The sequence below is a fragment of the Lytechinus variegatus genome, chromosome 14 (assembly GCF_018143015.1).
Source record: "Lytechinus variegatus isolate NC3 chromosome 14, Lvar_3.0, whole genome shotgun sequence".
In the NCBI taxonomy this organism is placed as follows: domain Eukaryota; kingdom Metazoa; phylum Echinodermata; class Echinoidea; order Temnopleuroida; family Toxopneustidae; genus Lytechinus; species Lytechinus variegatus.
The window spans coordinates 8,776,145-8,789,151 of NC_054753.1; the positions used below are offsets into that span (position 1 = coordinate 8,776,145).

Here is a 13,007-nt window from a genome sequence, read left to right on the forward strand (position 1 = left end):
GATAGAATACTAGACCCACACTCATCCAGATAGACTGACTGACTTCAAGACTTAGACGTCCATCGAATATTATATTAACTTCACTCCGAATCTTATACTTCGAAACTATTATATTCATCGTCTCCTGGTATATCTGAATCTTCATGTACTTCAAATTGTGAACTGTCAACTGCAACTGACGATTAAATACTTTGTGATTTGAACTGTACAACTTTCTGCAAAGTTTCTTCATTACGCTTCCCTAATTACCGATCCCAACACGACACTACGCCCCTGAGCGTAGTTAATGTACACTTGTATCTCATTTTGCATATCATGCGTATTAAATTTTTTGGGTAAAAAATTCAAGCCATGACATTTATCCTGGAGAAAACAACTGAAGTAACTAGTAAAAGAGAGCGCGAGTAACAAACTGAGTATTTAGGTGATCTTTTTCTCCTGGTCTTACTCCAATATTACATTCAAATGGGGAAGATATTTCGTTATCTTTTATTACACACGATTTTGCCTGGCCATGCACATTATACATTATTTTGAAAAACTTTCCATTAACATTGCTAATCATTAATTTCAACCAAAGAGCCGATCTATCTAGATCAAATGTTTTTTTTTTGTAACCGATGAATGAGCTGGGACGTATTCACTTTGGCCGAAATGTAAAGAAGCATCCCAATGCTGCATACATGCATAACATGTGAAACGTACGATGGATATCCACACACAATCGAGGGATGTATAATGGGGGTGTGTACATAATCACGGTTGCATGTGTGTGGATAAAACAAGACGAAGCCATTCATAATCGTGCGAGGATTTCACACACGGCCACCACACACAGATAATACACAAACGTCAATCTACCGATTTGGGGTCAGAGAGGAACCCAAACAAATTTGTTGGTCAACATCATTAATCCTTCAACCAAAACGCAATCCAAGGAGCTTCTTACGTATTGATTTTCTTCATCTTTTTAAGGAGGAAAAAGGAAGGATTATAGATTCACCTTCCAATGCCGTCATTTTTCCTGATGGGGTTTCGAACGGTCATTTTGATCGTGTCCAAGATATGGGAGTTTTTCTGCTATCAGATCCGGAAAAACACACGGAAGGTATCATTCAATTTTTACTTACTTGTTCTGCATGTGACATGGTAGGCCTAGGCCTAGGCCTAGGCCATATTTATAAATTCATAAAATTCATATTAATAAATAGATGTTCATTGGTTGGTTGGAGATATTTTTTTCGTTTTGAATTTGACGGGCATTGTACTAAACTCAGTGTAGTTTGATGTGTTTTACTTTTAACTCGGGCCTAATTGTAACTAATGTACCGTATTTATCTATTTATTTATTTAATTCATGCATGTTCACAATTTACAATGTAAAAGAATACATAGATAATCTATAAGTATATACGGAACACAAGTAAATAATGAACATACAAAAGTGTTGCAACATAAGCTAAAAGCTGGATTGGTTGAAGCACCTTGAAACTTGTTTTGCATCCAAGCAAACAAAATAAAAATGTAAGAATAAGGAAGAGAGGTAAGAAAGAGAAGAATGTGAAAGACTGCCGAGATTTAACAATTAAGTTTCAAATTGTTATGAATATATGGTAAAGTAATTCAACAAAGTTAAATTCTTAACCTTCAGTTACAAAGAAAATAAAGACAGAAAACAAAATTACCTGCTAGCACTTTACAGATTCTGTAATTTTGAAAGGAGATTGTGCTTTACAGCCAATTTAAAAGAATGTGAGGTTTTCAAATTTCGAATATTATGTGGAAGAGAATTCCAAACATCTGAACCACGGTGTCTGATTGATTTATGAGCTAATGCGGTGCGGGGATTAACCAAATGTATGTTCGATGACTGTCTTGTGCTATATGAATGGACAGTGCTATTAGGCTGAAACATTGAAGAAAAAGAGTCAGGGAGCATATTGGCATTAAAACGAAACATAAGGCAGTTTGCAAAAAATTGATATCTTCTACCTTCAAGCACTTCAGCTTTACAAATAAGGGATTTGTATGGTCTCTGTAACCAGACCCAGTACATATGCGAACTGCTTTCTTTTGTAGGAGAAATATGTTGGTAGTTGATACTTTAGATGTAGCCCAAAGAACATTACAATATGAAATATGTAGAGTTAGCTCTGTATTTTCAAGAAGAAATCTGACTTTGTCTTGAGAGTGGTAGGCAGTGGTATGCATATTCCTCAATCTCACTTTTGATTTTATTAATTCAGAAAAGAACAACAAGTTAATTTTATGTTATTTATTTATCAGACACCCGGTATAGTCCATTTTTTAAGGGGTGTAGAGCAGTAGAGGCGCACGGCCAATATGGGAGACTATCTCCCAAGAGAGAGATTATATCCAACATTTAGAGACTTTTGTAAATAATTTGGGTTTCCAATTTCAGAGACAGTCTCCAGTTTGGGAGACCAATTTGCTTTGTTTATATGTGCTTCAAAAGCAAATATTTTAGTTGGCGGCAACTAAAAATGTGATAGGCAGATTCCTCATGAATGCAAAATTACCCCTCTTCACCGTCTTCTTTTGTTTTGATAAGGATTTGTGTTGTCAACCACACTTAAATTTTGAAAAAAACAAATGGGCTTCTGACCTCAGTGAGACAAAATTTTTGGTGGAAAAAATTGCGCTTTTGTTGGTGTTGTTTCTTTTGTTCTTTTGCAAAGCAAGTCTCCAATAGGGAGATTTTCTCCCCTATTGGAGAGTCTCCCATATTGTAAAGTGTAGACTCTAAAGCAAATCAACTGAACAAAATTCATTAGAGTTTAGACTAATGTTGTAACCCGCAAGTGAAAACCCGAACCGTCCCGTATAATCCAATAATTTGCAAGCGGGACCCGCTGACCCGTCGGGTTTTAACCCGCAAGTCAATTTATCTTTGAAAAATGAAAAACATTATTTCTGCAATCCCCACACTATACAGGCTCAAATCAGGAAAATATATGTCTACTACTACCTAGCCTAGAGTGAATTTACTTACAATTTGCAAATTCGCCTTTTATTCCGGAGAGAAAATGTTTTTTGGGGTGACTTTGTACCAAGAAATGGGTCCACTCTGATCTCGAAATTGAAAGCATTACGCAATTAACGCCTCGGAGCTAGCGAGCCTCAGCTCAGCGCGCTAGCTAGCCCAGGCTGCCCAGCAAGGATCGGCAATGTTGTTTTTCAGTCCAGGTCGGTCGACACGGCGACTCACAACAATCATAATTACAATATTCAATTCTATGGGACCTCGTCTATAAAGTAATCAAAATTGCAATAAATACCTGGATAATGATACAGTCAATTTTTTCTTCTCGTTTATCTCTATATTATTTCCTTCTGTTTTTGTATTTCATTCGATAATATGGCCGCTAAAACTCGATGTTCAGTTTCCCGTCTCCCGCTCGCGTTATGAAATTTGGCCCGCGTTTGAAAATCAAATTCTGAAAATAAACTATTTGGATATCTAGATTCAAAACTGATATAAAACATTTAAGCTTTTCAGTAACACAATTACTTGTATATCTAGTAAATACCTGTAAATCTTTTCTTTCTTTTTTTGTGAATGGAATGACGCTGCATGCTCAACCATACCTCGAGGGATGTTCGTGCAGGCTCCACTCAACAACAGTAGAAGTGGTGGAGCCTGCACGAACATCGCTCGAGGTATGGTTGAGCTATCTCAATAAATCCCAGAGTCTAGTAACCTTGCGTTGGTGAGTTATCATACGGCCTAGTAACATCCAAAATAACTTATCTTATTTGCTAATTATAACTTAAAAATCATTTGTTTTATTTTTCCAGGGGATGAGGTAAATATCAGACAAAAAAATCATCAAACAAAGCTCAATCTGTTACAAGGCCGACGGGAGGCTCACCCACGTACGCATTGGCGCTTGTGCTAGCTAGTCTGAGCTCTGTCTCTCTGCCAGAGCTCTGGGGGACAATTCGCTCGGTAAAGGCCTCAATGATGGTGATTTTCTGCTTCAGACAGAGTTTATATTTTGGGTATATTTTTCAAAACTGCCAATAAAGTTTGATGATTTCTTCATTGTCATGTATATTTAAGTTATCAATGAGTTCATTCTCACCAAATTTAGACTCCCCCATAGAGAAATACAATTTTCGTGGAGATCTGCGTTTTCAAAGAACTTCAGGAAAAGTAAGGGTATGTGGGCCTTTATTACATGGCCAAGTACTGGAATTAGATGGAGTAAAAATTAAATATTAAATTCATTTATATCAAGTTCAACTCACAGTCTCACCCACACAAACACACCCACATCCAAGATTCTAAGCATGAAAAAAACTTTAAAAATCATACAATAAACAACAAGTAATAATTAATTTAATAAGTGAACAGGTATTCCTCAAAATACAAAAACGTAGCATTTGAAAAGAGCCCCTGAAATATTACAAAAAAAATGAAAATGGAGCCCCCGAAAAAAAATGATTAATTTTTCCCTGGCTTCAAGTTCCACAGAATAAAGTGCGTTAAAAGGTTACAAAAGGTCAAACTTTCATCTTCTGAAAAATAATGAATAATGAAATCGGTTCCTCATTATGAGCTGGAAAAAATGGGACGGGAAACTCAACATCGAGTTTCATTGGCCCATGCGGTTGCTTTTGACTGCGCTGCATGCACTGGCGCTGGCCGGCCTAGCTAGCCTTTGAAAGAGCAACTCGATGTATTTTATCATGTTGAACTGTCTCAGACTCAGTCCTGTTCACTATTCACAAGACAAAAATACGCCGGCATTTTTTAAAAGGAAATATCTACGTCTCTAAAAGAATCTGCCACGTAAGAAGCACATGATCTTAACTCAATTTTCACTGTGAATGTTTTTATTATGCGTCGTTTATTCTCCCTTTTTTTCGCATGACGGTCTGCGGGTTTGAGAATGAACTCGGCCCGGCCCGCAACCCACGATCGGAGGCATACCGGCAGGTTAACCCGTACCGCAACAGGTGCGGGTTACAACATTAGTTTAGACCTGCTACATGTAGTTGATTAGATCTACTACTGTGTATGGTTGATTTTGAATTGTGTTGCATGTTCATTTAATTCAAGACATCAAGTATTTTCTTGTTTTAAAAAGGGGTGAATTACAGTAGATCTATGTAGATCTTAACCCCTTAATTTCAGTATGGATTATGTATCACAATGCATAGGTTGAATTATTCTGTGGTCTGTCACAAGTTCATTAACTTGCTTTTATTTTGTCAGTGGCAGAGTCAGAGTCACCCATAATTAATCTCCCATTCACTTTTTACACATGAGCACACACACACACCAACACACAAGAATGAAATTAATGCGAACAAAACGCAAATTTATATTCCTTCTTGGCATTAATTGCCAAAACACAGAGAAAAATTAAGTTAAAAGGAACAAAAACAGTGACTTACCTCGGCTGTAGCGCAAATTCACTTCCCCGTTTTATCCGATCGTAAGTACATAAACATATGGCCATTGAGTCCCCTGTACAGATCGCGCTAGAACTTCGGTCTCTGTATTTGGTGAGTGAAGCCAACGGAGTTCAGCTGAACAACCAACAAAACAGAGACCGAAGATTTTGGTCTAACACTTGAACATGTCCTTCACTGCCCACTCCACAAATCGCATAGAGAGGAGATGATGCAATCCATTGATGTTGGATATCAAAGGACAGGCACCCTTCCTATCTTCGAGATATATCCCTCTTTTCCCTCCTTGGGACTAACCCCAAATGGTCACCCCAAATGCAATTTATAATAGCATCTTCTTTGGCTCGCTTCATCAAAAGCACCAATGCCAACTTCTAGCACCAGTATAAAGCAAATAGTACCTAGCAGCTCATCAACCTTGTGACAAACACACTGAGAGAATACTGAGGAGATCATTCATTTTGGTGTGGAAACGACCCACAACGAACAGCAATAACAATGCCATCAAAATAATTGGAATTTTACTAGTAAAACAAAAAGGTTTAGAAGATCTAGACAGGCAGACAGTAATGGTCCATACACCAGACAATGTCCTCTTCCATTATCAGAAGAAGAATTAGAGCACTAAGAATGGGCCAAGATGCATAAAAAGTAGCAATTGCCAAGCAAAAGACCATGCCTTAGCAATGCTTCACCTGTTTGCTTATTGAATATTCATCAAGACATGCCTAGAACCTTTTCACCAGAATAATACAAAATTTAAAATGTCATAACTTCTTTATGCTTTAGAGAGTCAAAAGGGCCTAAGCTTTCGATCCTAGCAGAATCTTCGTCGGAGGCAAAATGCCTTGTACAATTTTGATCAAGTTTTCACTGTTTAATATGTTTGTCTGATTTTTCTTTTATCTGTTCATATTATAAATACATTATCTTCAGCCTGCACCATTCCTTTAAACCTTTTCCCTGCATCCGGCAAGCAATTGCTTACAGTTTTGATAACAGCAATGTCACCCAGGTGAGGTGAATGGGTACCCGGAAGGAAGAAATTCCTCGAATGCTCGAGCGCCCGATCAAGGTAGCCGTGCTAAAGCCGGGGTAATAGCAGGGCCCGCTGGGAGAACAGTTTTCGGAACTGAAGTGGCTACCCTGGATAAATATGCCGCTATTATTATTATTATAGCAATGTCACGCTGGTGCAAACGCGACTCACAAAGCAAAGGAGGGCTTTAAGGGTTTCCTGACATGGCAGTGCAAACTCTACTGCTTCTCTACTGTAACATCACTTTTTTTTACCCTTTATAGATGTGGTGTCTCACTATTCCTCTATTCTTGTTTTTAATCTTAAGGCTACTTTACACCTTGGGTTTAGCCCTTGTGTGCATAAACACAATAAAACACGATGTCTTGTTCAAGCAAACGCTGAAGCTGCTATGATGGAACCTAAAAAACCCAAGCAAATGCTTAAATGCACAAGCAAAAAGCTTGCTTTATGCTTTTTAGCAATTCTTAATAATCAACGAAATGTGAGCATAATTTTGCCGGGTAATTGCTTGAGCTTGCTAGAAAAAGTTACTTGCAAGCAGTCGCTCATTTTTATTCTAACCGAAATCCAGCAAAAGCCTAGGAAACGCAAAAAACAATTTCTATGCATCTGACTCATTTTTTTATTAATTATTCAGCTTAAAAGTTTGGCAATGTGAATTATAACTCTATCTTACAAAAGTCTAGTGGATGTCTGTTTCTTTTTCATCTGTTGAATCTTTGTGAAAATTTGAATTGTTTTTTTTTTCTAAAAAATGTAGCACTTCCTTTCGGTAATGTATAATTGGGGCTTGACCCATTAGGCACTTTTCTTACAAATTTAACGATTGGATGTCAGATTTTATCCTGAAATATTACTTGCTTGAGAAAAAATGAGAATTGGATATTCCAGATATTCTATTCAGTAAAAATAATTTTTTGTTTCATATCTTCTTCATCTTAACTGGTTTAGGGCATATTCATGTACTCTGGTTAAGAATTGGAATAGTGGCATGCATGCACGTTTGAGGGATTTACCAAATCTTAAATATAAGAGAACAATAATTAGCAAATTGCGGACAGTGAGAATTTCCATTGGGATTTTCATGACGAGTGTTTAATTCCTGTGCTGACTTCATCCCCCATGCAATCGGTCTCAATCAACTTATTACAATTAGAAAGCCCCAGCAGTTTTGACCTCCCTAGACTGATGAACTACAGTGTACAGGGTTTGATGGAGGGCACAATACAGAAGAAGAATAAAAGTATTTAAATGCTAATTTAACTTTGTGTGGAGCATTGTGGCCCAGTGGATTAGTCTCCGGACTTTGAAACAGAGGGTCGTGGGTTCGAATCCCAGCCATGGCGTAATTTCCTTCAGCAAGACACTGATCCATAATGTGCTGCACTCAACCCAGGTGAGGTAAATGGGTACCGGTAGGAAGTAATTCCTTAAAAGCTGTGTGCGCTGTGAACGCCTAGCTCAGCCGGGTAAAATAGGAGTGCCTTGAGCACCTAACAAGGTGGATATGCGCGCAATATAAATACCCTATATTATTATTATTATTGAGTATGATAAAAAATAATTAATTTGAGTGAAAATATAGATCTGATGTAATCTCATCCAAACAGTAATGCTATTAATACAACTTTAAGTAGCACTGTTTGATGGTAAGTACTACAATCTTGATATTCTTGTGTCCACAAAAAAATTGGACAAATAAGTGCTTGGTGAAATAGAAAACAAGTAAGCCTATGGTATACAATGTAATTTGAGGTTTACTTGTCTCTGTGTGGGTTTGAACTCATTCATATGACCTTCCTTATTTTTATGTTTCAAATGAGACATTTATTTGTGATTTTTTATCTGATTTTTTATTTTAAAGCATTTGATGTGTGATTCCAAAGTACAATAAAATTATAGATCATGGGAATTTATTTTTCAAACCTTGGGTCCGTTTCATAAAGCTGTTTGTAAGTTAAGAACAACTCTAAGAACGATTGGTGATCACTTTTTACGCTCTAAACCATCGCCAATGAACCTACCATTTGCAACAAGAAAAGATCACGAATCGTTCTTCAAGTCATTCTTGACTTACGAACAGCTTTATGAAACACCCACCTGATTTGTACTATTTACAATGTACATACATGTATTATGTTATGTACACTTACTTGTACATGTAGGTAGTTTAAGAATTTGACTGTATATTACATTTTCTGCTTCGTGTAATCTGGGTATTATAGATCAATCAAAAGTTTAAATCTTATTTTGTCTCAGTGAACAGGGGTTAGTCTGCAGGCACAGACCCTAATTGAAACTTTGATCAACAATCAATGAATGTGTCCTAATGCAAAGACTATACAAAACTTGCAGTTTCAATTCAGGCCTTCAGTACACAAGGCATGAGTAGGCTGGAATTCATCAGACCCTTTTAGGTGAAGGGTTTGCACAGCAGACTAAACAGGGGTAGCCAGATTCACCTCATACTCGCAGCAATTGCCTTACCCCCTCCCTCCATTTTGCCTGATACAGTCCATCCTCAAACCAACCCTCCTACTCTCCTCCACTTGCCTCTTCCATGTCTTCTTTGGCCGTCCCCTCTGCCTCAAAGTCTCAAACCACCTACCTCAACTCAAAAGCCCTTATTAAAAACATGCCTGTCATCCCTCCTCAACACATGCCCATTCCAACTGTATACCACTATAAACCTTAACAATTAATCAGCCTACAATTGATCGAAATGGTCATATATGCATATATGTATGTGAACTTTCAACTTTGGGAACAATTGCTAAACTTTGTGTAACTAGCCTTACTGAATTCTGACCTTTAGTCATTCCAGTTGTGGTAGTGCAAATTTGAGGATGTTTACTCATATCAATCACAGCATTCGTTTCATTTGTCAATCAAATCAATGTTATTTACAGGTGAAAGTCCATACATTTTACAGTCGTTCAACATTGCTTGTACATGTCTGTGTATATATGTCCCATTAACGGTAGTTGTGAGTCCAATTTACAATAGTTTAAAAGTTTCAAGCAAACAGGAAAGATAACAAAAGAGACATACATGTTGAAAAAAAGAGAAGCATCAATTTTGAGAGAAGATACATGTAGCATCATAAAACTGGATTCGAGAGTTGAAGGAACATAAAAAGAAAATGTATGCGTGTACCAAAGGAACAAGAGAAGCAAAGTAATAGAAGAAGCGAGAGACCCCCCCCCCCCCCTTATTGGTGACTACAAGGAAGTTGAAGATCTGTGAGTTGGAGAAATATCATATTTTTGTAAATGAATTGACTTCCTTTCCCAAATAACTCTTTAAAAATGGAATAGCAGAGGTTAAGGGAACTCTAATAAGCTATAAAAGGGACATACATGTATATATGTAGAGATAGAAATTGGCTCTAGATTCCCTAGTTTATATGATATGAAAACAACCCCCCCCCAAAAAAAAAAAAGAATGAATAACAATAAAAAATGAAAATAAATAAACAAATAGATAGAAATAAATAATAATAAAATAGAATAAAATGAAAAAAAAAAATAAATAAATGAATTTAAAAAAATCACTGAATTTCATGGAATGCACAATTTTTCAAATTATAAAAATACAGTGAAAGTCATGGAAATCATTAGTCAAGAAAACAATTACCTGTTCATACAAAGTTAAAAGTCTGTGCATCAAATAGGCACTAAAGAGTTTAGCTAGCAGTTGCAAAGCTCTGAGCTGAAAAAATTACATTTTTCCTATGAATTTCACTATTGCATTAAACACCGAAGTTTAAAACGGAAATTATAGAACCTACTTCAAGAGCATGAATTTTTCAGTTTTTTGGAAATATGGGATGATTAGGATCTTTACTGGGACACAGTGTAGGCCTACTCTACTCGTTGTGCAATAATCGAGCAAAACCTGTCAATAAGTAAAAAAGGGGTGAGAGCAAGAAAATGGTATTTATACAGTGATGTCTTAAGGCCTATTGGAGTATCGCCTTTATGGACATGTTACTTTAGAAATGATGAGCACTTAACTTTGACCTCTTGATTTTGTTCCATTATTTTATTGCTAAATATATTCATGGGAAAATGTGTGATGACCTTTTGGGACAAGTGGTGTGTAGGTACAGTATTATGAAATACAGAATTCATGTACAGCCCTAAAAATAATTTTGCCCTCATCTGACTGACCATAAAATGTGAAAAAACAGTCGCACTATTTTTTTCTTATTATTTTCTAGACTTTGTGCGCTGAAATGATTTTGGGGTTAATAATGACAATTGTTTTCCATGTTATTTTCTTTCATTAAAGATTTCCATAATGCACCATTATTATTGTATAGATGTTGTCAAAGAACTATTGCCTTTTATTGGCTTATCTAATTTGAATTTAGGGGCGAAAACTAATTATTACGATTGTTGAATTAAAGTGTATAAATGTGCAAGATTGCAACATCAGCACGCAAAGGGTTAGATTTATAGCAATGCAATGATTATGTAGGAAATACATGTAGTCGATTTAGACAAAGAATTTGCCCAAATTTGTATTAATTGGCTTAAAAGGCACTTATTCTTTGTGCAGTGCAGCAACGAAGGTATTAAAAAAAAGAAAGGCGTTAGCCATCCAACCGACCCAACTTTCCCATTTTGGGGCTTATAATATGATGGCAACATACAAATATTTTTAGGTCTAAATATTGAAAACTTAAAAAAAGATTCTTTGACACCTGTACTAGTGCCTTACAAATTTGACTCGGATTCTGTGTATGAAAGCAAGAAAAATAGAGTGAAATTGAAGCACATCAGAGCACATGATTTTGATTCAGTCGCTGAATTAGTCACATTTCTCTTATCACATTTACAAGAAATGCATGTAAGATTTAGTTACACACAGCCCAGACAAAGCCATGGCTACATTATCCAGCAGCCGACTTAATCCAAGCAATCCCTGCCCTTGTAAAATTCTGCCGCGCTGTTGCCAAGTTCTTTTATTTTGGTTAGTGAAATGTGGAGAAATAATTTCACATTTCCGCTCATCACGGGATCTAATTATGACCCTCTTCGTGATGAATCTCACAACTTCTGAGGCTTTGGACTGATCTTGTCTGATATTTAAAGGGGAAATTCTCTGTCAATGATATTTGAAATATTATAATCTATGAACATGAGCCAGGCCGTATTTGAACACTGCCAAGGAGGTCGGACTGAGAGACAAGAAATGATGGTCTTGTTTCACAAAAAACATTTTGGCTCACATACATGTACAACCTGTTAAGTACATATTGATTGAGCTGTCAAAAGTGTCAAATTTTTATGTTAATTAATGAAGTCTTTAATAATGCCAGTTTTGTAAACTGATGCTGTGACCTTTATTGAAAGAAATGGATTTTTAAGATGTCATGTACAGTATGTATATCAAACAGTGACCCACCACCCAAAAGAAAAATAGATTGAGGAATATTTTTTTAAATTTTAATTGTGATAAAAAATATAAATTACATTTGTGTTAATCATGTTGCTAAACTAAGAAATATAAACATGCAGGGCTATTACTGCACATACATCCTTGTAATATATTCTGTTAATAATGCTAAACCCACAAGTGAATTAATTACTTCCATTTCATTGCAGGTTTTCGAATATCAGACGATTCGATATGACACAGCACCGCTTTCACCTCTTTCCAGTCACAAACTTTGTAAGTACTCTTAGAGCCCGTTCTTACTATTTTTCTAAAACTAGTTTATTGGAAACCGATTCAGGAAACCAGTTTGGAAGATTGCTTTGCTAGTGTTCCACTTGATCACACGAAAGTGGTTTTCAAAATCATTTCAAAATATACAGTCAATGCATGTTGAAGAGATGCAGCACCTAATGTATGTATGCATTAAAATGCAATTATAAAGGTTTACCCAGTGGTTGTGTGTCCGGACAGGTTGGGTGTCCGGACATATGACTTTTCCTCTCAATTTTGAATAGTTTACAAGCAATGACTTTGATTTTTTTAAACACAGAATGTAAGAAAATAATATAGAGAACAAACATTTATGGAGATAAGCACTACTCAACCTATATTTTTGGCTTATTCTTGAGATAAAAAACAAGTCTTCATTTTTGTTAGGTGTCCGGAAACCCAACCTCCCATCCTAATGCAAATCATATTGAGTCAAGGAATTGACTTTACATTAAGAAACAATCATATAATCTTCAAGATATGCGAATCTTAACATAATCAAAAACAAAAATAGCATTGCTATAATAAAACACAAATATGATCTTCAATGTTCGGGAAAGAAAATAGCTGAGGGGAAACAAAATTCTACATGAATAAATAAAAAGAAAATAACGATGCAAACAAATCACGTACATGTATGGTACATAATAATATATATTATATATTGATCAGGGCTCCGTAACACAAAGGTTTGCGATGAATTGCAAATGTGAAAGAACCGCGCTCATTGGCTCCCAGTCAGAATTATAAACAGAGTGCGCATACAACGATGATCTTGATTGGTTATTGGTATTTAGCTTTTGATTGC

The 13,007-nt window shown here is 36.2% G+C and overlaps 1 protein-coding gene across 1 annotated transcript in view; it reads left to right on the forward strand.

Moving 5' to 3' along the window:
- The first annotated feature begins 697 nt into the window (after positions 1-697).
- Positions 698-13,007, forward strand: part of LOC121427568 (CTD nuclear envelope phosphatase 1A-like) — a 39,971-nt gene continuing 27,661 nt past the window's right edge. The window contains exons 1-2 of the mRNA XM_041624023.1: positions 698-1,108; positions 12,097-12,163. Coding sequence (XP_041479957.1) covers positions 1,010-1,108; positions 12,097-12,163 — 166 coding nt within the window. The 5' untranslated portion in view covers positions 698-1,009. The remainder of the gene's footprint in view (positions 1,109-12,096; positions 12,164-13,007) is intronic.